This window comes from Staurois parvus, unplaced genomic scaffold (assembly GCF_062004578.1).
Source record: "Staurois parvus isolate SC_StPar_1 unplaced genomic scaffold, SC_StPar_1.0 ptg000145l, whole genome shotgun sequence".
Taxonomy (NCBI): domain Eukaryota; kingdom Metazoa; phylum Chordata; class Amphibia; order Anura; family Ranidae; genus Staurois; species Staurois parvus.
In genome coordinates this window covers 7445237-7470966 of record NW_028317941.1, presented here as the reverse complement: position 1 = coordinate 7470966, position 25730 = coordinate 7445237, and the positions used below count along the sequence as shown (strand labels likewise).

Below are 25730 nucleotides of genomic sequence, written 5' to 3'. Positions count from 1 at the left end.
TCAGGCACTGATGTCAGACGAGAAGGCCCGACTTGCAGTCTCCACTCTAATTCATCCCAAAGGTGTTCTATTGGGTTGAAGTCAGGACTCTATACAGGCCAGTCAAGTTCCTCCACCCCTAACTCGCTCATCCATGTCTTTGTGGACCTTGCTTTGTGCACAGGTGCACAGTCATGTTGGAAGGGGTCTTCCCCAAACTGTTCCCACAAATGTAGGAGCATAAAATTGTCCAAAATGTCTTGGTATGCTGACACCTTAAGAGTTCCCTTCACTGGAAATAAGAGGCCAAACCCAACCCCTAAAATACAACCACACACCATAATCCCCCCTCCACCAAACTTTACACTTGGTACAATGCAGTCAGGCAAGTACCGTTCTCCTGGAAACCACCAAATCCAGACACGTCCATCAGATTTCCAGACAGAGAAGCATGATTCATCACTCCAGAGAACACGTCTCCACTGCTCTAGCCTCCAGTGGCAGCGTACTTTACACCCCTGCATCCGCCTCTTTGCATTGCACTTGGTGATGTAAGGCTTGGATGCAGCTGCTTTGCCATGAAAACCTATTCCATGAAGCTCTCTATGCACTGTTGTTGTGCTAATCTGAAGACCACATGAAGTTTTGAGGTCTTTTGCTATTGACTTTGCAGACAGTTGGAGACTTCTGTGCACTGTGCGCTTCAGCATGCACTGACCCTGCTCTGTCATTTTACATGGCCTACCACTTTGTGACTGAGTTGCTGTTGATGTATTGATTCCATTATGTATGACTTTGGTGTTAATCACATGGCTATTGTCCTTTACATTTCAAGTTATTTCTTTCATTTTACCTAATTATGCTCTTACTTCAATATATTTGGTGCAATAAGTGATAAGATGCTTCTTCTTCATTACTTATCTCTCTGGACACAACTCTGTCAATAATAGTGGCTCACATTTAAACAGGCATTGACAGGAGATAAGATAATCTCACTGACACCACTCACAGAACCACCCAATTGCATTGGAAATGTGGGACAGCACTTGACCATCCACCTTGTGTCTGGACTGAGGAAAAATTCTGGCATCGGTGCTTTTAAGCATTGGAGCAATGCATAAGTAAAGCATTGGAAAAATCATATGGCAGACTTTGTCAATCTTTTTAACACAGCTGAATCCTTGAAATATTGTTCAGATCTCAGAGAACCCAACTAATAATTAGTATTTCCATGGTACATTACCATAATGCTCAATTCTCCTTATGTTTGTGGTTAGCAGGATGAATTCAGGTAACTGAAAAAAATATTGGTGTCAATGGTTATTCCTCTGGGATGCAGAAACAACTTATTGGTCAAAAAATTCCCTGGCAACCACTCAATGAACCCTAGAGTTCCATGAAAGCCTGATAAAGGAAATATGGCATATGGGAAGAAAGGATAGAGAGATGTATTATGGTGATGCTTTAAAGTGGAACTATAGGCAAAATGTTTTTTTTTTCATTTTGGAATAATAACCCCTGTCAGATTTTTTTAAATTTTTTTTTCACCATTAATGTCCCATTGTTTAGATTTCCCTTCACTTCCTGTCACATAGTCAAACAGGAAGTGAGAGGAAATCCCTGCAAAATAAAGCAGAGTTCCATCTGTTTTTCTGAAAATTAAAAGTCAGCAGCTACAAAAACTGTAGCTGCTAACTATATATACTGTATCTCTCTCTCTCTCTCTCTCTCTCTCTCTCTCTCTCTCTCTCTCTCTCTCTCTCTCTATCTATAAGGGGCGGACTAACAATTCATGGGGCACCCGGGCAATAGGGGATCATGGGGCCCCTGTGTCCTCGCCCACACCCAAAAAAGCTTATGAAAAAGCCAATGAAAGGTACCAGGGGCATCTCATGGGGCTCCCTACTGACCCTGGGCCCTCAGGCAGTGCCCGAGTGCTCGAATGGTCAGTCCGCCCCTTCTATCTATCTATCTATCTATCTATCCCATTAGAATGTCTATCTATCTATCTAATCTATCTATCCCATTAGAATCTCTCTCTCTCTCTCTCTCTCTCTCTCTCTCTCTCTCTCTCTCTCTCTATCTCTCTATCTCTCTCTCTCTATCTCTCTCTCATATCTATCTATCTATCTATCTATCTATCCCATTAGAATATCTATCTATCTATCTATCTACCTATCTTTTCGGTATATATATATTCAATATAAGAGGGAAAGGAGGGCCCTGCTCCTTGGAGCTTACAATCTAGGAGTATATATATATGTATACACTGTATAGATAGATAGATGGGACATTACCCCACTTTCCTTTTCACGGAGAAAGAAAATTATAGATATATATTCAGTGAGCAAGAAAGGGAAAGTGGGGTAATGCCCCTCTGACTGAGGACAAATCCAACTGTATATGGTAGCAGTCTTAGCCCTTCTTGGGCTGTGAAAAAATGAAACAAATTAAAGGAGATAGAAAAATAGAAAATATATAATAGTAATGTCCCTTTAACTGGGGACAATTCCAGCGGAAGGATAGCAATCCTAACCTCTCTGAATCTATAGACTGGGCTTACTATGCTGTGCTCATCACCTAAAAGTCCTGCATTTGTCACACAAGTGAACATCTCCTTGAATTAGCCAGTATCATGTATCAGAAGAGAATCCCCTCTCCCCATCTTTTTTCATGCCCCCCCTGTGTTCTGTGATTGTGTTGTTTTTTTGGGGGGTCCTTCTAATCAGAAATATGTGACAAGTCTCCTCTGAGTGGGGACCTGTGTGAGAGGAGGAGAAGGAGGAGGAGGGAGGGGAGACAAATTCAAGATGTAATTTGCAGCATTGTTGTATGGAGGGGAGGAAGGGAGAAAATCCTATTCCCTCTTGTGGATCATTCTCTGAAAGGGGAACCAATATTATGAGGAGGTGATTAATACCGGAGCTCCGACTGCACAAGCCCTGTCTGGATATCCCCTGGAAGGAAGAAGCTGCTGTCCACATCGCCATTTGGAAGATTTGGGAGTGAAGAGGAGAAGCAGGATTCCTGATCTCATCTCCCCAGTGCAGGGAGAGACTTGGTTTATTCCGGCTGCAGAAGCAAAGAGCTTGTTCAATGTAGTGGGATTTTCTTTTTTGCAAGAATACCTGACCTCCTTTTTTTTTTTTGGTGTGAGCAGAGATCCCCGCAGAATCTGCCATGAGAAGCCTGTGTGGATGGCTGAAGTGGGGGGACAGGACAGGGTGCAGATGCACGTCCAGGAGGATATGGGGGGCATGGTGGGTTTGGGGGCTTCTGGAAGTGCAAAGTTGGAGCAGGCTCGCCTTCATCAGCCTTGGCTGGCTGGCTGCATCGGCAACGGGTGAGTCCTTGCAGATAGACCTCTTGACTTGTCCATAGGCAGCACCATCATCACCATCATCACCATCATCATCATCCTGGTGCTGAGGATGGGAGATGCGGGCAGGCTGCTCATTCCCCAACCTGTCTGCGATGCTGTGCTCAACACTTCATTTATGCATAGACATAGGGATGCGGTTTCAGCACTGACAGGCGCTGGTGTGTCATCTGCGATCGTGTGTGTCTATGGCAGGATCAGAGATTTTAGGTGTTGTCTAGAGGTGAAGATTTTAAACCTGTAGGAATCTACAAACCCCCTCCCTTCCTTTTCCCTTTAATGAAATGCAATAGGAGCAGCTTGTGTCTGATCATCTGTGGCCATCGGTGGCTCGCACAATGCAAAGCTTGGATCTCAGATCTGCTGCAGGCATAAATCACTTTACCTTTATTACCAGCGACTGTTAAAGAACACATCCAGACCCAGCAAAGTTTGCCTGCTGCCTGCTCTGCATAGAACATCCTGTCCCCATTCCCAGGCAGCAATGGAGAAAGCACTATGAGGCAGTGAAAGTCAACCGAGCACATAGTGCCACACGGCTATTTTAACATGATATACAGGTCTTACTGTCAAATGCTATCAACTGCCTTTTTTTTTTTTAATCTGCTAGGCTAGTGGAAATTTCCATTCTTCAGGCTAGTATCATGGGATTTCATGTAGCACTTGGCTACCTTGTCATTTGCAATTCGGTTTTCAGGCAGCTCTCCTTATTAATTGATTTCAAGACTGACCCTCTTGCCTTTAGCCAAACATGATCTACTTTGACCCTGACACCTTCTTGGAAAAAAAAAAGTACATCTGTCACCATCCCACACACATTGTGTTAAAACTCTAACCCCTAAAAGAAAAGCACTGTCCATCTTCTGATTTTTTTTTGTAATTTGCAATCATAGATATTTCTATAGGTTCATCGAAAGGTTTAAAAGGATGGTATTAAAAATAATTTGAGCTACCCATTAATGCTTCTTAAAGGGAGTCGTTTCTATCTTTCTTTCTTTTTTTTTTCTCTTACCCCAGACCACAAGATGATTTTTCATGTGAAGTGTTGCATTTGACTCAAGGCCCCACGGCCACTGATTCGGGAAAAAAGGCTTTTATGTAGCAATTAAACGCATCTAATCCTATAATTGCATGAAACTATCAGTTTGGTGACACAATGTTATGTTATGGAGGCACAATCTAATGTTATGGAGAAGGTCTGATTACCTTTTTTTGGTGTGCTAATATCACTTTCTGTGCTGGTAAATACACAGGGTTGGATTACTGAATTAAAAAAAACATGTCATATTATTGATACAAATATTCTGTATATAATAGTTCTAGGTGGGATTAACATTTATGATGGCAACATCAAAAAAGCAAATACAGCAGGACTAGAGAGAGAGAGATGTGTGGGCAGATAGATACATAATGATAGGCTAAGCAAAATAATATAAAAGTATATTAATATAGCTTCATATATAGAGGTATGGAGGCAAAAGACACTTAGAAATACATATCATGCGTGTGTATCACTTCATATACTGCATAGTTTGATTGTCTTTATTGTGCAGCACTATATTCTTTATACATTCAAACTTATGTGTAGAATGATATTGAACGTCATTAATATGTGCTTTTTATATTACACTTTCATGTAATGGAGTTGTCAGCTGCACATATAGTTATTAATTGTATTATAGAAATCTGCATCCTTGCTTATAGCTTGCCTTTGCCTTTTTTTTTTCTACCATGGGTTTATGCTGAGGCACTTTCCATCAATTGCAGAATTCCATGACATGAGCAAGCCTTCGAAAAGGTTGCTGCCTTCATGCCTGTAAAGATTGTACAGCACAAAACCTGTGCGTCTCGTTTCATTGATTATGATAGGGTATCATTAGTCATAACTGATTCAACTCCCAAAGCAATCTAGCTTCACTCCTCCTGATTCTGCAGCTCTTCACCTGTATATACATACGAATTGCACTTTTTATTCAAAAAGGAAATTCTGGAAGTGCTTTTGCGTAAGAAGTCACGTGATTATATAAGAGATACCTTTTCTAAGCCTGCCCTCTCCCTCCTTGAAGCCACACTCATTTGAATTTAAAATGTCTTGTTAAATGTACGTTACCTCTACTATAGGGGTCCTCACCGGTTCACTCTTGTGTAAAGGATAATCAATTAATTTTCAGTTTTATATTAACAATTAGCATATTGCTATTCTATTGGACTGGTGACATCTGTCATTTGCAGTGACCTCTCATGCCAGCTATATTGCTTCATGACCATTATAAGGAAATATTGTAATAACCGAGTAGAAATGTGACATTCTCATCATTGCTTTGACATTCTTATAGCATGTGAACCTTTTCCAGGAATCCCTTGAGCCTTAGATTACCAAGGAGAGCCACAGAAATTACCCCAGAGAATTGCTAAATTGGACTGATTATTGTCCCAGTCTCAAGACTCCTGTCAAATCAAGACAAAGGTGGCTAATGGACATCTAATTGTTTAATTTTATTAGGCTTCCAGAAGGAAGTATTATGAAATATAATGCATGCCTGCACATCCAAATGACGTTATTTGATTTTTTTTTAGCTCTTGATACCTCTAGTAAGCATTCCCTTATCAGGGCAAGCTGATGTTTAATCTCCTTATATTTTGCCTTCCCTGGTCCCCCACAACCATCAACATGCTAATACATTTTTTTAAATAAACACTTCCTGTTTTCATTACAAACCTTAATTTAAATCCAGTGATGTCATCAGTAGGTCTCTGTGCTTCTCTATGAATCACAGGCAGATCATGACTGGTGGGAGGGGCAAACAGGGTGCTGTATATAGCTTCCTGAAAACATCACAGCACCCTGTCTCAGTACATCTCTCAAAAGCCCTGAGCCCTGATCAGGGGCGGACTGACAACTCATGGGGCCCCCGGGCAATAGGGGATCATGGGGCCAATGTGTCCTTGCCCAAACTCAAAAAAGCCTATGAAAAAGGTACCAGGGGCATCTCATGGGGCCCCCTACTGACCCTGGGCCCTCGGGCAGTGCCCGAGTTTCCAAATGGTCAGTCCGCCCCTGACCCTGATGCAAGCAGTGGGGTGGCTCTTGAGAGAAGTTATGCAAATATCGAAATGCCTTGATGTTTGGATGTAAGTATGGAAAAGTGGGCATTCCTAGACAGGCTGTATTTGCATGCAGACTGCCCTTGTTAATGCACACATGTGATGCCAAGCCTCCATGATTGAAACAAATTAAATCCAATGAATGAGTGGGGTGGATCAAGAACCATCAGGCTGGGGAGGAAAGAGCTAGATAATGCTGGACATCCACCAGCCAGGAAATGAGACAGGCTCTGTCTGACTTGCTGCAGATTCTAATATGTACATAAGGAGAGCCTGTACAACTATGAAAAACTGAAAGGTCAGATTTCAGCTTGTTAAGAATGCAAGTAGGTGTGTTGACTGTCCGTATCCCAAGTATAGAAAGAAATGTTAGGTTAGTATTATTTGTGGTGACATTAAATGTACACCATCTAATTTTAATGATGGAGTCACTGACATTATTCAAGATGACTCCCATTGCTGATCAACTAATGACTGGCAATGATTGGTTAATGAGCAGGCTGGATGCTGATGTACAATTACTTCATCTGCCAGTGTATGTGCTTATCCTATAAGTACTTGTATTGATTTCTGCACAGTTCAGCTCAAAATGTCTGGATCTTTTAGATTTGTTTATAAATCTGCAGAGCCAAACCACCTGGTAATGAAACCACCTTGATATTCTTCCTATGTATTGCAATAGATAATGGTTGATAATGAGTAATAATTTGCATAATCTGCATCCCACATTTTAAGTATCTCTGAACAGGGGCGGACTGACCATTTGGAAACTCCGGCACTGCCCGAGTGCCCGGGGTCAGTAGGGGGCCCCATGAGATGCCGCTGGTACCTTTTGCATAGGCTCTTTTGAGCTTGGGCAAGGACACAGGGACCCCATGATCCCCTATTGCCCGGGGGCCCCATGAGTTGTCAGTCCACCCCTGTCTCTGAAATTTTTTTATTGTCATCTTTGACCCATTGGAAGTTTTCTCCTTTATTTCCTGTGCTGTAGACACAACATTAACTGAAAAGAAATCTCTTTAAATTGAAAACAAATCTCTTAAAGCAGAGTTCCAGCCGAAAGTGGAATCTCCTCTTTTTTGCCCCCTCCACTGTCATATTTGGTTTTGACAGGTACCCGCTCCCACTTTCGGTTCTGTTTGCCGCAGCGAAATGAGCCAGAAGTTCGGCCCCCTCCTTGCTCCCGCAGTCTTCTGAGAACCTTCACAGGTCCCAGAAGACTGCCGGACAAATCAGGATGTGCACCGTGACGCGCACATGCGCAGTGGGCACCCAACTGTGAAGCCGCAAGCTGTCACAGCCTGGTGCCTACAGGAGAGATGCCAGCGCTGGGGAGAGAAGGAGAAAAGGGACTGCGCAGGTGAGCACGTCGCTGGACCCTGGGACAGGTCAGTGTGTGTTTATTAAGTCAGCAGTTACAGTTTTTGTAGCTGCTGACTTTTAATACACAAAAACGACTGGAAGCCCGGTTTAAACAGCAGCCACCAAAACAAGTGTCCCCATTGGAAGATTTTCCTTGTGTTTCAAATTTTGGATTATCCTTCATTTTAAGCCTTGATTTCAGTGGCCTCCAAAACAAATAATCTTCCCATTTGGGCTATACAGGCAGCAATAAAAAGCTGAAATTGGTTCTAACCCCTCACCACCCTATCCAAAAATGAAAAGGCTTTGTAGACATTTCACTAAACATTTTAATCGGTGCTCATGTCCCACAGGTGACAAAGTGCATGTAGCACTTTGTCCCATCTTTCTAGGTGGTGTGGTTCCTGAGACACCTGGTTGACAATGCACCCCTTTCCCCCCACCGTTGTCAGACCACACATCAAGCAAGGAAACATATATTTAATTATCGACAGCCTTTGTCCCGGGTACTAGGTGCTTCCCTGGGAAAAGAGCCATCTCAAGGTATTCAATGGGAGAGGGACGTGTCACCTGGTCGCCCCCTTTGTCTTTGCAAGTAGTGATAGGCTCAGTCAAATCCACCACTCAGCAATCCTGCATTATTAGTTGCTAAGATGCCAGTGACCAAGCTGCCAGGCTCATTGATTGTTAGGATACAGGCCACCGCACCACATGCCACGTAGCATTATCTTTTCTATGGTGCGGGCAGCTAGGCCACCAGTGGTGCTAATTAGCACAATCACCGGCATCTTAGCAACCAATGAAGCTGTGCGGCCTGGCCACCTTCGTCCTAGCAACCAAATGCTAAATTAATGAAAAAAGAAAGAGGACTTGGCACAGGGGATATGAAAGAGCTCCCAACAGGCATGCCTGACAGGCGCACTTACTGAGCAGGCTGAGGTGGCAACTGAGCTCAATATAAGAAGCGCCTACAAATCAGGGCTCTATCAAGGGAAGAGCAGAGGAGCTAGAAAACAAAGAAATAAAGAAGGGATTTTCTTCACATTTCAATTGTGGTTCATTGTAGAGGCTAATATAGGTATTTAGTCATGAATGTATGGACCTATATTTAGTTTTTTAATGCCTATGAGAGTCCTTCTTTAATATAATTTTCCGCTAAATCTTCTTTAGCACCACAAGCTTTAAATGTCCCATAATACAGAAAATGGCGATTTTATGGAATGTAATATATAAATAGCAATATACAGCTCTCCCGCTAGTGTTAATCCTCTGAGCAGGTGCACAGAAACCTTGTTAGTTTCCTAGAAATAATGTAATATAGGGTATGTGGCCTGAAATCCAGATAGCAGACTTGCAAACCAAGAAAGATCTTTTTATATGGACATATTTAGAGGATTAGTGTTTTACAGCAGTAACCAGCAGGTTATGGCAGACACTAGTTTCACACATTTAAGACTGTTCCCTTAAACATTCAGTTGGAAATGGTTAGTAATGCCCTTTTCAATATGCATTCTTGTTGTAGACTACATATCCCACCATGTGACATGATACTTTCACAGTCAATAAAATTGATTCAGGCTCCCTAGTCAGGTGTTAAAAGAAGGAAATTAAATGTATTTATCCCTAAAACAATTTGATTGTTCAGGACAAACACAAAACAGTTTTGTCTGAGCTGATTTGGTGGTCCATGATCATGTAGCCACATCCTACTGCATAGTAGGTCTTTAATCATTTTTACACTGTAGTGATCTGGTGTTAGGGGAAAAAGTATTAAGGTTCTTTTGCATCACGCCCTGCCTTATTAGGCCCCATGCACACTAGGTGTTTGCCCAGTTCTTCTGAAGCCTACAGGACAAAATCAGCATAAAACACTGCTGAAGTTGTGTTTTCCAAACACGTTTAGCCGCGTTAACTGTTTGGGCATTCATTCATTACATTGGCCAGAATATTCTTTTGTTATGGCCACTGAAATGAATGAACATGGTTTCAACGTGTTGGACATTTTTTCTGCTGAAACGCTCCTCTCCTGAATGTGCAAGTTATGGGTTTTTTGGGGTTTTTTTTGCATGGCCACATAGGCTTACATAGAGGCATAAAAAACATCAAACGCCCTTAAAGTGTTACTAAACCCAGGACCCTGCATTCACTATATCTGGTCCCCAGAGTACACAGGCATGGAAATGTAATTATTTTAGTAAATATAAACTGCTAAATACCTTTTCTCATCAGCAGTTAGAGCAGTCTTGTGATTTCTATCAGTGTTCAGCATAGCATCATTTAAAACTTGTAGGAGTTTTCTGCTCTAGGAGGATGCAAAACCCCTGACCTCTGTCTGGACAGCACTGATTGGCCCTGTGTTGATCACATGCACTTTCCCAAGAAAAAGAAAACCTGTCTAACAATAGACACCATAGTCTCCATACAATATGTCTTATCAGGAGATAAGAGGGTGACACTGGAAGAAGGGGAGGATCAGAGAAGTCAGGATCAAATAGTATTTTTACATAATGCAGAGGATTATCTCCTTAGGTCCCACAGTGAGTATAACAAACATGCTTTACTGCATATACAGACTGATTTTACTGTTGTGGGTTTAGTAACACTTTAAAAGCAGAATTTTTGATGCCCAGAGTGCATGAGGCCTTAAATCTCTTCTGGACTACAGTAGTGATGAGACTTTCCCTTTCATGGGCCCAAGCTCTGTTTTTGGTTATCTTGGGATTTGGGTGTTCCCATTCAACTTGGGGTGTTCCTATTGCAGAGTGCAGATCTAGGAATTTAAGTACAGAGATCTCACCATTAAATAAATAAGAGATCTCAATAAATAATGAGCTTGGCTTCCCATCATCTACTGAACTAAAATATCAGCTCTTTTATACTTTGTATACACAAGTTGGAAAATGATTATTATTGTTATTATAATTATTATTATTATTATACAGGATTTATATAGCGCCAACAGTTTGTGCAGTTCTTTACAATAAAAGAGAGACAGTACAATTACAATACATTTCAATACAGAAGGAATAGAAGGGCCCTGCTTGTGGAGCTTACAATCTAAAGGAAGGGGGAGGTAGTACAAAAGGTGATAGCTGTTGGCGATGTTTTAATGGAGGTGCTGAAGTACAGTTCTTAGGTGGAGGTGGGTAGGCTTCCCTGAATAAGTGGAGACAGACAGGGTGGGGGCTGACCAAACATACTGCGGTATGGAGTTCCACAGGATGGGAGAGGCTCTGGAGAAGTCCTGGAGGTGAGTATGGGAGGAGGTGATGAGGGAGCTAGAGCGCAAGATGTCTTGGAAGCAGTGGAGCGGGCAAATTGGATGATATCTGTGGATGAGGTTGGTAATGTAGCTAGGGGCAGTGTTCTGGATGGCTTTGTATGCTGTGGTTATTATTTTGAATTTTATATGTTGGGTTAGTGGAAGCCAATGGAGGGATTGGCAGAGAGGGTCAGCAGTCACTGAGCGGATGGTAAAGTGTATGAGTCTAGCAGCAGCATTCATAATAGACTGAAGGTGGTATAACCTGTGTAACGGTAGACCCCTGAGGAGGGAGTTGCAGTAATCAAGGCGGTATAAAACCAAGGCTTGGATAAGTTGTTTTGTGGTGTCATTGGTCAGAAAGGGGCAGAGTTTGGAAATGTTCCCGAGGTTTGAGGCGGCAGGATTTAGCCAATAACTGGATGTGGGGCCCAAAGGAGAGGTCAGAGTCTAGGATTACACCTAGCATCCTGGCATGAGGGGAAGGACCAATGGTTGTGCTGTTGATCTTAATGGTAAAGTCATGAGTGGGGGATCGGAGAGGAGGAAATATTATAAACTCGCTTGAGATTGAGTTTGAGGTAGTGGTGTCACCCATGCTCATATGTCACTTAGTATTATTATTATAATTATTATTATACAGGATTTATATAGCGCCAATAGTTTGCTCAGCGCTTTACAATATAAAGGGAGACAATACAGCAACAATACAGTTCAATATAAGAGGGATAGCTTAGTAGATTTGTTATACTTGAGGAGATTGAGTGGGTGAGCTGGGGAGTGGAGAGATAGGTCTGGGTTTTATCAGCATAGAAGTAGCATTGGAAACCATGGGAGGCTATCAACTGGCCCAGGGAGGAGGTGTAGAGAGAGAAAAGGAGGGGCCCAAGAACAGAACCTTGGGGTACCCAACAGAAAGGGGAAGAGGAGCGGAGGAGGAGGAGTTGTATGTGATGCTGAAAGTGCGCTTAGAAAGGTAAGAGGAGAATCAGGAGAGAGCAGAGTCATGGAGGCCAATGGAGTGGAGTTTACTGAGGAGAGTGGATGACTGTTTCAATGGATGAGAGGGTTTTGATGAGAGTGTTGTAGTAGGTTTGTTTAGCAGCGTGGAGGCCGAAGTTGTATTTGAGAAGGGTGGATTTGTAGAGGGTAAAGTCTTGTAGGGATTTAGTTTTACGCTATGGTCGCTCAAGAGCTCAAGAACATGGCTGCATCTCTTGAGACTTCTGGTGTCATCTGTTTGCCAGGGTTGTGACAGGCGAAGCCTGGTTCTATGTGTACAGAGAAGAGTAAGTGTGTCCAGGGAAGATGATAGATAGTTGTTGTAGGCAGATGTGGCCAGGTCTGGACAGGGGCACAATTTTATCATAGAGGCACTCAATAGCAGAGTGAAGAAGGTCAGGGCTGAGGTGGTGGAGATTTCTACAGGTAACGATTTGCTGGTTGGAGGCATGAGAGGTAGGAGACAGGGAGAGTGTGAAGTGGATAAAGTTGTGATCAGAAAGAAGAAAAAGGGTGTTAGAGAGGTTACAGGGAGTGCATAGGTGATGTTTTTGTTACACTGGTCAACCATTGTCTTATTAATTGTAAGCATGAAACTATTATGTACTTTAAATAATTTAATGTTGGGTGCGTTTTATAACAATCTGAATGCTACTGAGCCCTGGAACACATTCCGAAGAACGACTCGCTATTACAATAATGCAGCAGTCCCTCCTTGAGATTTCAAGCCTTGGGTTTTTCTTAGCCTAATATACCGTAACAAAAGAAATGATTAGACAACAGAGAACAGAATCAGAAAAGAGATGTGAAATAAACTGGAATTATATTTTATTTGATGCAAAATATGAAAAAAGAATATTAATGTGCTTGGCTCTGCTCTGGGGCTAAAGAGTACCTCATCTTTACTATTCATTACTCTAAAACAGCATGGCATTCATTTATTCAACCTCTTAGCACAATATGTGCTTCAACTTAATGAAATATGGTGGCCAAGTCCTTGGACCAACAGGCTGATTGGACTGGTGTAATGGGCCCTAGTCATGTAAAACTCACCAAGAGGCAAACAGAAAAGATGCAAGAGTGGGTGACATGTGGGTATATATTGGTACAGTTCATCCATAGTTTTACATCACAGCAAGCTGCATCAAACCTTCTGTTATAGTTCATCCACAGCATATTGCTCAACTTTTATTGCTGACCACAATTTAACCAACTTTGAATCGCAACAAATGCTAAACCCATCAAGGCCACCTACCAGTACTTTGAATTTATTGCATAATGTTGATTGAAACTGTTACGTCTTAGGTTGTATTCATCTATTGGACTGTTTTTCATTTAAAAGCTGATTTAAGTGGTTAAAAGAACCTGAAAATTGCTATGTTTGTAGCCAGCCTGAGGTGAAATTATAGCTCTATTAAACCGAGTCTTTGCCAATTGCCTGACTTAGGTAATGTTGTTTACTTCTCAGCTTATCATACATATACTATGCTATTTTCATCTATGCGTATATACAAGGTACTCTTTCAAATGTTCTGTACCACTTTCTGGTATTTTCTGTATTTGACATATGATGATCATTTTTGTATAGTTTTTTGTTACTTTTCAATAGAAGCTTGTAAATGGAAATTAAAGCTCTATTTCTAGGAACAAAATGGTCTCTGTGGATTTGATATCAGGATTTGCACCTACTTAGCTTGTTCTCTGATGGCAATCTCTGTACTCTTTGGCCTATTTTAGGTAATCATAACTTCTCCTTACAGTATTTCTCTTATTGACAGAGACCAGAAAAGGAATCAGACACCAGCCATTCTTTTTGAGGACCTGGCCCACTGGCCTACAGAACTTGAAATGGTGCCTGAAAATTTTCCCCAATATCAATTCTCACTGTACGCAAGGAGTCTTAGAGACTCACAATATATTTACAATTTACATTTGCATTATTTACAATAATACAATGGGTAGATTGTAAGTTATACAGAGAAGAAGTAGTTGTACCTGAAACCCATTGCCATACATTCATGAGCTTGTGGTATGTGTGTTATATCTACCTAATCCACAAGTTTACCAAGCTAAAGAAATCTCAAAGCCTTGCCCTCTCCATTCCCATTCTCTAAGTTTCACTGTTGTCCAGAACAGCTGTTCATCATTGTATTTGAATATGGAATAGGGCAGGCCAGGTTCCAGAATCTAGACATAAGTATAAATTTGGACATCTGGGCTCCCAAGGAACTTATACTGAGAAAGAAGCTTGCAGTCATCTGAGATTTTTAATGTGAGTGGAAATTGTTGAATTGGGTAAAATAACGAACTTTAGAATCATCCCTAAGTGACAAGGCTAGTATTTTTGAATGTAAAATATGACATAAACCCATTAATTTGTAAGTATTCTTTAGTACATTTTGTTTAAGAGTTGAACATGACAAATGTTTGGAAAATGAAACTCAATTTGTATCTTATAGGTATCTTGTAAAAGTCCCCTTTCATGCTTCAGGCCCCAATGTAGGTGTAGTGCCTGACCTGCCCGTGGTCTCTTAGCTGCAACTAACCCATGAGTGTTGTACCATCCCCTATGCAGGTATCACACTAATGTGCTTTGCTATGGCTTATTATAATTGGGGTACTACAAAGAAATTGACTGTGGTTTTGAGAACAGTAAATATCCTTTATTGCAGTAGAAGGTTGAAGCATTAAAACACTATAGATCACTGGCTAAGCTTATTAGGTTGTGTGGACTCAGACAATGTTTCTGTTTCACAGCTCTCACCTAAACGTCTTGGGAGCATCCTGCAAAAAAGCACTATTCAATGAACTATAGCAGTCATCATAAATTAGGGAATTACATTTAATTGACAAGCAATAAAATCAACTTTGCGTAGTATGTGTTATCACACACAACTGCAGCATGTAGTGAAGATTTGGAAAACAAAGAATCCCTTTTTTTTCTGCAAGCAGTGCTGCGTGTTCTGTTCAGTACTCCTTTTCATTTTTGACTCTTTCAATGTCTATTAGCAACACTAACATTGATTCTTTTTTTTGCCTGTATTTTCACAAATCATATAAAAAAATGGGTTAGCTTTAGATGGCCCTACCGTTGACTTTTTATGCTGTTTTACATGCACTCTTTGCATGTACGTATGTGTGTTATTAGCATGCGAGTCATGAATTATCTTGTAAAGGTAAAAATTAGAAATGAGAGAATTGTATATTTCACTTTGACATTGATTCCTAAAATGCAATAAAAAAAAGTAAACAATTAGCTAAATGTTGACCTTAATGATTCATCTCCATATCTTTATTCATTATAATCTATAAGGGATAATAGCATTTAAAGAAGATCTTCTATGAAAATTCTAGGTCCAATTGTTAAGCAGCTTCCAACTCCCAGATTAAAAAAAATCAAACAAAAAGAACACTTACCTTTGGTTCCAGCTTTGTTGGTGATATCACTACGTCTTTTCTCATAATCCTGAAAAGGCTAAGGATCTCTAATCCCCTGAGAATTGTGCAGGAGCTAATTCTTACAAGATTTGGGATCCTCCACTTTCCCTGGATTCTGGAAATATGTCTAATGACATCATCCTTGCTAAGGGGAATGTGCTGGAATACAGGGTGTAAGGTTTTTTTACTTTACCTTTTTGGATTTTATTTTCAGTCTTACTCAGAATTTACTAATATGGGGATGGGTGCATGTGATTTATTTTGTGGGTAGTGGTGCATTAGTTAATGCAGTGAATGTTAATGTGCATGCAGTAACACTGCAGTGTTGTGTGAAGAGGGAATTAAAGATATGTCTTTCCAATATATATATATATATATATATATATATATATATATACAGCCTCTATTGACTTCCAGTCTGAATTATCAGGTTTGTACATAGATGCAAACAATCTGAAATGCTTATAGTAAAGATAATGACTAGGTAATACCTTAAGGAGTAAATCCTTGTGGCCTTTGGATATATGACTGATTAATTCCATGATTTGTAATAATTTACAGTATACCATGCTGGTAAAATAATTTTCTACAGGTCATTGTCCCATGCAGGGCAAAGTCAGAGTGTTTTAGTAAATAGAACCTCCCAACCCCCTTGTGCTCACCCTGTCTGTTGCTCCTTCTCTGCCACAGTCAACATTATATTCATTAGTGTCATTGCCTGGGGGAATGATGACATCATTGTACCAGTCATGTGACAGTGCTTGGGCTAAGTTGCCCTTGGCTGCTAGATCCAATCACTGTCACAGGAATGAAGTCACATGCTCCTCTATACATTGCATTGCCTGACAGTGTTGCCAGTTGCAACAGAGGAAGGGACAGAGAGGGAGCACAGGCAGGGAGAATATAAAGGTTCCAAGAGGGCAGAGACATATGTAGGGACATTTTCTCTTTGACCTGCATGGGTAAGAGTGTCTGTAAAATTACCAAATGTCAGACAACTGGGGACATTTCCTTTACTTTCTGTGGTGGGCTAAAGCATGAGCTTTGAAAAGTGTGTGCTTTGGCCTGATTCTCCTGCCCACAGAATTTTACTGTTGGTCACATAGGTCTTCCATTTCAGTTAAAAAAAAAAAACAGTGTTGAGGTATGAGAGATGGTAGTGAGTGGACAAAAATGAGACCTTCCTAGTTGAGTACAGCTTTTGCTTAATAGAAAACCCTCGTTTTAATGATCCTAGGGATCTCTCTGACAGCACCATCAGTTGTCTGTATTTGATTTCTGATAGAGGTTCATTTTGATTGCACATTCAAACTTGTGCAGAGATTTACGTTTTTATCTTCACTAGACTTTCACGTACCTGGTAGGAGACTAAATTAACAAGGTTGGCCTCTCTTATATCTCTACCCCAGGCCCCACTGAGAGTGGAACAGATGGGTCCGAGGGACAGGACAAACATAGTTGCTGGCAGGTGCTGATAGCAGAACTTGCATCGGGAGGTGTAGGTTAGAGAGCTGAGGCAGGACATCAGGCCAAGAGAAGAGGTGATGCAAGCTGGACCAGGTGAGGTTAAAAGGGGCACTCTGCATGTACAGGTTCTGGATGCATGATTTGTTGAAACTCTCAGTAGGCTTTAGGCAGGAACAAACTGCAATGACTGGAGCTGATATGAAGGATAGCTGAAGAAGACATTTAGAAATAGTATGAAGCCAAGTCAGAGACAGGAGCGAGTTCACAGAGGCAGCCAAGATTAGTAGCAGGTAGACAACGTGGTACAGAAGCATGGCCAGGAACGAATCCAAGGTCAGGAACAGACGGTCAGAGATACAAGCAAAATCCAGAATTGGATCATTAACAAGCCGGATCATCAAATACAGTATACTCTAAGGACACAGGAAAAGTTACTGACAGTAAACAAGAGCATCCATTAAATGGCCTGTCTGGCTCCAACAGGAACTGTGGACATGCTTCTATGCTTCATTCTATGAGCAATGCCATGCACTTGCGCATTTCTATGCACCAGTCATTTTACTGGAATTCCCTTATATAGACAAAGCAAAATAAATGTTTTCTATGTGCCCTGTTCACACTAAAACACAGCCGGCAGCTGCAGAGACTTGCTGTGCAGAAAACGGCAACATGTCTGCAGTTTTCTGCTCTGAAGCTATCTATCAGACTCTGCATTTCTATGAGCTGTGATCCATAAAAATTAATGAAATGTCACTTTGTGACAATTCAATAACTTTAAAAAAAGTGCAAAACACTGCCTTGAATTGTAAACACACGAAGTGCCACCCCCTGCAGCTCGCCCAGCATGGACACTAGCCTACACAGGAAAAGGGAATGGAAAGCTAGTGTGAACCAGCCCTAATATAGATTTTCATTAAAGTGGCTATAAACCTTTGACATGAAAAATGAACAAAGCATGTCCTCATAAAAAGTGTACGTACATCTATCGTTAGCATCCATAGTGTGGATCCAGGCTGTTCTCTCCTTCCTTTGCTATCTGCATGTATCAATTCTGGCAGTTTTCTCAGACACTAGGCCATCCATGGTGTAGGCAGCTATTTCGATTTAGTAAAACGGGAAGCCAGATGCACAAAATGACGTTAGGTCCACTAAGCAAATTTGCATTTTTGATTAAAAAAAGAAATGCAGCATATCTTTCATGATATGATTTTTACATGCTTATTTCAATGTATTACCACTCTATATTAATAGTATAAAATATTATTAATTTAGTAAAAAATCATGGGGGTCTACTAAGGCTTCATGTACACGAGCATCTCCTAAACTCCAATTTAGGAGCTTTTGGCATTTTGTTGCCAAAGCTCCTAAACTCAACTCCATAAAAGCCTATGTGGCCATGTACACATAGGCTTTTATCAGAGTTTATGAGCTGCCGCGTTTAGGTGAGGTTAAACCTCCCTGTCCTGAACGGGGAAAAATTGTGTTCAGGATAGGAACGTTTTGATTGCCAGCGATTCCAGTGTTTTGCCTCAATTTGCATTTTCCCACGGCTGGCGGTCATGGTTGGCTCATGTACATGGAGCCTACCTATTACACTGATACAGGTGGAAGCATAAATTGACTTTTTTATACACTAGGTTGTATCAGTGGCATCCCTAGGGGAGTGCGGGCCACACCGGGTGACACCATCACAGGGGGTGCAGGAGCACGATTCCAGCAGAGCTTCTGGGCTCTGTGAAGGTCCTGGCCAGTTATTGGGGTGATCCCGGATTCCCGGCACAGTGACAGCTTCCCCCGGTATAGCGGTAAAATGAGTATCCTGACCGTGAAGATATGTATCCCCTGAAGCAAGTTCGCATGTGCCGGTTTCAGGCCAAAGAAGCTGATCTCCAACTTTAGCACAGAGCTGCCACAGTTAACCCCTTACAAGCTGCAAACCACTGAAGCTGATCCTACAGATCACTATGGGTTGCAAGATCAGTTCAACCTATATGGGGGTATATCAGTTCAATTCCTCTCTGGAGGGGTGACAACACGTGTTACCGCAGCGGGTGACACCAACCCTAGGAACGCCTCTGGCTTGTATGTCAGCAGAAGAGCAGAATGTACAGCTATGAAGATTGTCAATTCCAGCTGTGGGAGTAGTCTCAGCATTCTAAACATTCACAAATGGTGTGCGACACAGTGACGATGCTTGGTTATGATGTTTATTAGAAAATGAACAGAAATAAATTGACAGAAATGCTGTTTATTTACATTTTTAAAAACATAGGCTAATATTAGTAGGATTATTTATTTGCATTAAATAAGAAAATGGAAATCTGCGTTCGGTCTTGTATAGCCCTTTTCATAGACACAAACAGAATTGATGTATTTAAAACATATATGGCTTCTTTTCTATTTTTAAGCTACCAGTAAATTTATACAATTTTTTTTTTTTTGGTTGAGTTAAAGCAGTAAAGATGGAGTGGTAACACTATTATTCTGTAACACATCAATACTGTGTTGGTGTGCCATAGGCTGGAATGCAAGACACAAAACATTCATAAATTACTTGAGCAATCTTGTCGTACTGTCATGCGCCTACAAATAGACTAAGGCCTTCTAATCTACAGTATACTGGGTAAATGTAGACATTACAGTGATCTGATTGGTCTCAGTCTATAAGTATACAAATTATATTTGTGTATCTATGTATATAATCTGACAAGATGAATATTACTCATATATAGTAAGCTAATGGATGTTTATTATAGAAATGTCTTATTTGTCCCTTGATAAAATGGTTGCTTAGAACTGGATGATCGCAAGGAAGAAAAAGTGACATAAAGCGACGTATAAATAAATGGCTTAACTGTTTAAAGTGGAATTATAAACATATATAGAAAAACACTATTTAAATAAACACTGTAATAAAATAAATATTTTCAGAGTAATTTTAAAAATGCTAGTTGATTTGCCAACGATCCATTGGTGAACACTTTTTGAAATACTGATCTGGAAGTTCTGGATGGCAGATCAGAAATTCTGTCTTTACTTGCTGCATGCTTCTTCCAGATTAGTAACACAGTTCCTGTAAGGCAATTCCCCTATTTCTCCCAGGACAAGTTTCCTTTAAGCCTGTACTATATTCATTAAAACCCAATAAATGTATATTTGCACTTAATTGGAATACTAGAACCCCAGCTGGTAAAGAGAAAGGCAGCTCTCTAAGTCAATCAGGGCTCTATTTCTTTATGCGGTACTGTCACTTTTCCTTCCATGTTTAAAGGATGGAGGAGCAGAGAGTTGACCTGACAAGTGGATTGCTGCTCCTCACTGTTATGTCATTAAGTTGATAACTTAACTGCAGAGATGAAAAGAAAGGTCACTTGCCAAGCCATGCTGCCTGGTATAGAAACCTAGAATATAAGTGGCTGAATAGAATTACAAACAATTTTTGTAGGTAAGAACACTGCAAATCCCAAAATGACCAGGTATGGGAACACCCCAAATCCCAAGATGACCAGAAACAGAGCTTGGGCCCATGATAGGAAAAGACCCATCACCACCGTAGTCCAGAAGAGATGTAAGGCCTCATGCACGCTGGGCATCACATATTACACTTTTAAAGTGTTACCAAACCCACAACAGTAAAATCAGTCTGTATATGCAGTAAAGCATGCTTGATATACTCACTATGGAACCTAAGGGGTTAATCTGCATTGTGTAAAAACGCTGTTTGATCTTGTCTTCTCTGATCCTCCCCTTCTTCCAGCATCACCCTCTTATCTCCTGATAAGACATATCGTGTGCAGACATTCTGCACATGCTCAGTTTGGTGTCTATTGCTAGAGAGTTTTTTTTTTTGCCTTAGGAGAGAGCATGTGATCAGCACAGGGCCAATCAGCACTGTCCAGACAGAGGTCAGGGGTTCTGTATTCTCTTAGAGCAGACATAAAACTCCTCCTACAAGCTTTAACCAGTGCTTTGCTGGACACTGATAGAAGTCACAAGACTGTTCTACCTTCTGATGAGAAATGGTATTTAGCTGTTTATATTCACTAAAATAATTGCATTTCCATGTTCTGTGTACTATGGGAGATCAGATATAGTTAATGCAGGGTCCTGGGTTTGGTAACACTTTAAGCCCCAAAGCAACTATTTATTATATTGCATCTTACCATTTCTTAGATGTGATGGCTACAATAATTTTCTTTTTAGGCTTTCTTTCTGTATTTTCATCCGGTGATCCTGGTGACTTTCATAAGATCAAGCTCTCTTGCACTTACAGGGATGAGGCAAACCATTTACCAATGGCAAGGATACTTACGATGATCAACTTTTATTTATTTATGCAAAACTTTTATCCCAAAAGGGAACATTTATTACTTGAACTGCTTATAAAGTGCTAGCTGGAGTTTGGCTTTAGTTTGTTAGTGTATTTAAATCTGCCAGTCTATGTACCACTACTCTCCCCCAGACTGACAATGCTGCTTTCCAAATGTGCCCCGTATGCTCATTCATCCAGAGTGGGGACAATCTAATACAGCAGGTGTGTTACAGGCCAGATCACCAGGGAAAACAAAGGGGAAAAGCCTTAAAAAAGAAAAGTAATCTAGCCACCACTTCTAATGATTGGTAAGCTGCAATATATTCCATTTATGGTGTTGGGTTTAACACAGTTTTAACTATTTGCATGGATTTCAGATTTAAAATTAATTATAAAATGCGTTCTAAATGTGTGTGGGTATTCATTGACTTGGACACATTTTAAAGTAAACTCTAGGAAGCACCTGTCCCCATAACAAATGTGCACTTATGTTTAAAAAAATCCCTCTCTTTGTGAAAATCCTTTTCTTTTTTTTGGGTGTCATACTGGTTATAACAATCTTTAGGATGCAGAAAAAAATGAAATATCCAGGATGCCTGTTTGTCTTCTATTGGTGGCATTAAAAAAAAGTATTTTATACAGTACATACAGTATACATTCACTGTACAAAGCCTAAATAAAACATGATAGCTTTCCTTTAAAGTGCTGTTGAATCATTGTCTGCAGATCATGTTCCGTCTAGTTGCAATGCAATGTACTGGAGCTCACCTGCTGTGTATAGATTGTTTCTTCATGACCATCCGGGACATCCCTTCACCCAAGAGAAGTGGATATGTCACCACAAGTAGCAAGTAAAGCAAAGACTTGCTCCTGTCACTTAACCACTTGCCTACTGGGCACTTATACCCCCTTCCTGCCCAGGCAAATTTTCAGCTTTCAGCGCTGTCGCATTTTGAATGACAATTGCGTGGTCATGCAGCACTGTACCCATAGGAAAATGTTATCATATTTCACACAACTAGAGCTTTCTTTTGTTGGTATTTAATTGCCGCTGGGTGTTTTATTTTTTGCACTATAAACAAAAAAAGAGCAATACATTTTTTTTAAAGTTTTTCTTTGTTTCTATTATAAAATGTAGCACACAGGTAATTTTTCTCCTTCACTGATGTGCGTTGATGAGGCAGAACTGATGGGCACTGATGAGGTGGCACAGATAGGCATCACTGATGAGCACTGATAGCCTGCAAAGATGAGGTGGCACTGATGAGGTGGCACTGATGGGCAGTGATAGGCGGCACTGATGGACACTGATGGATGACACTGACGGGCGATGCTGACTGATGGCACTGACTGGTGGCACTGCTGGGCACTGATGGGCGGCACTGCTGGACACTGATGGACGCAACTGCTGGGCAACACTGATGGGTGGCGCTGATGGTGGTCACTGATGGGTGGCATTGCTGGGCACAGATGGGAACTGGTGGGTGTCACTGCTGGGCACTGGTGGGTGGCACTGCTGAGCAGCACTGCAGGGCACTGATCATCAGGTACTGATGATCAGTGCCCTGATGATCAGTGCCGAACTGCTCTGTGACAGCTGCCGATTATTGGCAGTACTTTCCTCACGCTGTGATAATGTGAGGAAAGTGCTGCCGATAACCGGCAACTGTATTTACTCAGTGATCTGCTGTGTCATTGGACACAGCTGATCACGTGGTAAAAGGCTTGCTGTGATTGGCCTTTTACATAATCAGTTGTGTTCATAGGACAGAGTGATCGCCAGATGTGCACCGCTGGGGGTGCGTGGGAGGGCACATTATGGGAGGACGTCATATTACACCCTCCCAGAACTGGACAACCATGCTGTAGCTGTCATTTGGTTATAGCGTGGTAAGGATGTGATTAAAATATGTTCTATGTGGTAACCAAGGATCTGGGCATTAAGAAGTGGAACTTTAATATACTGTAATCAGCATTCAAATATCAGCAACCCCTATCTCTAAGTTCCTGTACCTGGTGGTCATAGTTATACTAAAGTAGTGCTTCTGTGTATGTTGTGTGTAATTGTTGGGAAAAGTTGTCACCAAAAGATTTAATGAGTTTGGAGTTACTGAGTCTATGTCTGATTACCTGAAGTAACCCTAGATACACATAATATAACTGGATACTAACATTTATAGGTAAAGTTGATCCAGGGAATATACGATTGCCTCTTGGGGGATCAGGAAGGAATTTTTTCCCCAGCAGGAGCAAATTGGGCCATGTTTTGCTGGATTTTTTTGCCTTCCTCTGGATCAACTTTGGGTATAGGATTATAACTTTTTTTTTATAGTTGAACTGGATGGAATTTTGTCTTTTTCTTTTTTCATCCAGACTATGTAACCCAATATAATATATACAGTACAGAGGAAACTGGCTTTTCACTTTCCTCATTTGTTTGTAAAGTCCATTTTGGGACCTGGAGCCTGGATATTTCAAAGTGATTGGGGAGGGATGAAATCTCCAATCTTTTGACCAGGTTTTGGGAATGGCCAGGAGACTGATTGGTCAGGTGTGTGTGGCTCTCTTCTAAAGTCAGGACCAGGGTTCTGGGCTCCACCCTCCCAAGGAGTCCATGTGGGTGCAAGGGAGTAGCCAAAAGTGTGCATGGTGGCATAGTATAGTCTGAGAGCAGACAGAGCCCAAGCATGTGGGCTAGAGAAGCAGGAGTGCTGGGAAAGGACGCTAGCCCGGGTGCAGGGTGTTGCACATGAATGATCAACAGGACCGGGGCATAAAGCCTGAGCAGCGGTGCTGCTAAAGAGAGCCAGGAGGCTGAATATTTTTGTTTGTATTGATTTTGGATACCCCATACGTTGAAAACCTGTTATATGGAACTTTCTTTTTAATAAAATTGGGCAAAAACAGCCCTTAAAAAGAAGAGAGCGCATGGCTGTGTGTTGTTAAAGCTTTACCCTTGGTGATCGTTCCATATATATATATATACAGTATATATATATTGTGCATGTTAAGGTTATAGGGTGCAAATCTGTAGTGAGAATTTGAGGACAAAGGTACGTTAAAACAGATTTTAGTATAAATGAACAATTTATATTAAAATATTGTTTTATAATATAAATACATAGTATCTGAGACCAAAAAGAGGCCATAACCCCTCAAATGCATGCAAAGGGCTGAATCATGGCATCTTTCAAGATTTACATGGTGCTTTGATGTGCTTGGTGCATGCATGAGAGCCCCATATTACCTTGCTAATAAACACAGGCTGTCATGAGCATGCAACATACAGTATATGTACTTTGATAGGCATAGTGATGCACCCCTTTGATTAGCGAGAATAAGACCGCCTTGCAGACATCTAACTATTTCCTAATATACATAATCTCTTGAAAAGTATTCTTGTGTGCAATAAAAAAGTAAAACATTGCCATTTTCTAAGAATGAATCATTGAATTTCTTGGAGAAAAAACACAGCTAACAAGAGTAAAAGTTATAATGCTTTTGGGACACTGTGGCTGAATTGAATTGAAGGTATACACAATTCCATGTTAAAGGTCAATCGGATATATAAAGTGGTTTAAATCCATTTAACCTTTACAGATTTCTGTCATATGTCACTTAGAAGCCGGCAATTATATAATGCAAAAGTCAACTTTAGTATGTTCAATGTAGATTTATTGGAGTAAAATATATTGATTTTTTTCCTGACTAAATAACATTCATTATAGTTTAAGGTTACTTTTGCATGTGTATTCCTATTTACTGCAGCTGTGAAATTCTGTTATTGTTTGCATCATCTATCTGACATTTACGAACTAAAAAAGTGGACAATATAACTGAAGGCATTATGTTCAACAACTCATTATTAAGTTTTTTTTATAAAAGCTGGTTTGAGGGCTTACAATAGGGCAGTGGAGACTGTAGACCCCTGTATTTCGATGACTTGGACCAAAAACTCTCAATTCTACATATAATTTGTAAATTTTAGAATATATACCTAAAAGTTCTACATTTAAGTGGCTCATCCTTAGAGATCCCACTGCATGGTATGCTCTTTAGTTCAGAAACTGTACTAGTAAACCTTCTATCCTTTCCACATTTCAGTTGTCAAGGTCACCAATTTCTTTTGAATTTACCATCTGCTTTTGACCACTTTTTCTATATCTTTTTAACCTTTTAAATGCATTAGTATGACATTTTTTTGATTTTGGTGCTTTAAAAATAACAATAAAATTCTTATAGTAGACCCTTTACCACTCGAACACAAAAAGCCATGATGCATGCAATAGTGTCTAAAATTGTCATTAAAAAGTACTATGTAAAATCAAATACTTTTTATGTTTTTTTTTCTGATTCCTGGTTTCAGCATCATTAAATGTGTTAGTTAAATACAAGAAGTGTAAGCCCAGGTAGGGAGGACCTGT

The 25730-nt window shown here is 40.7% G+C and overlaps 1 protein-coding gene across 3 annotated transcripts in view; it reads left to right on the top strand.

Annotated features, from left to right (window-relative positions):
- The first annotated feature begins 2806 nt into the window (after positions 1-2806).
- The window catches only part of CSMD2 (CUB and Sushi multiple domains 2), a 1275366-nt gene continuing 1252442 nt past the window's right edge, over positions 2807-25730 (top strand). For 2 of the 3 annotated variants that reach the window (XM_089673879.1, XM_089673878.1), the window contains exon 1: positions 2807-3322. In XM_089673879.1, the coding sequence (XP_089530005.1) occupies positions 3160-3322 (163 nt within the window). In that variant the 5' untranslated portion in view covers positions 2807-3159. The remainder of the gene's footprint in view (positions 3323-25730) is intronic. The other variant, XM_089673880.1, reaches the window with a different exon arrangement.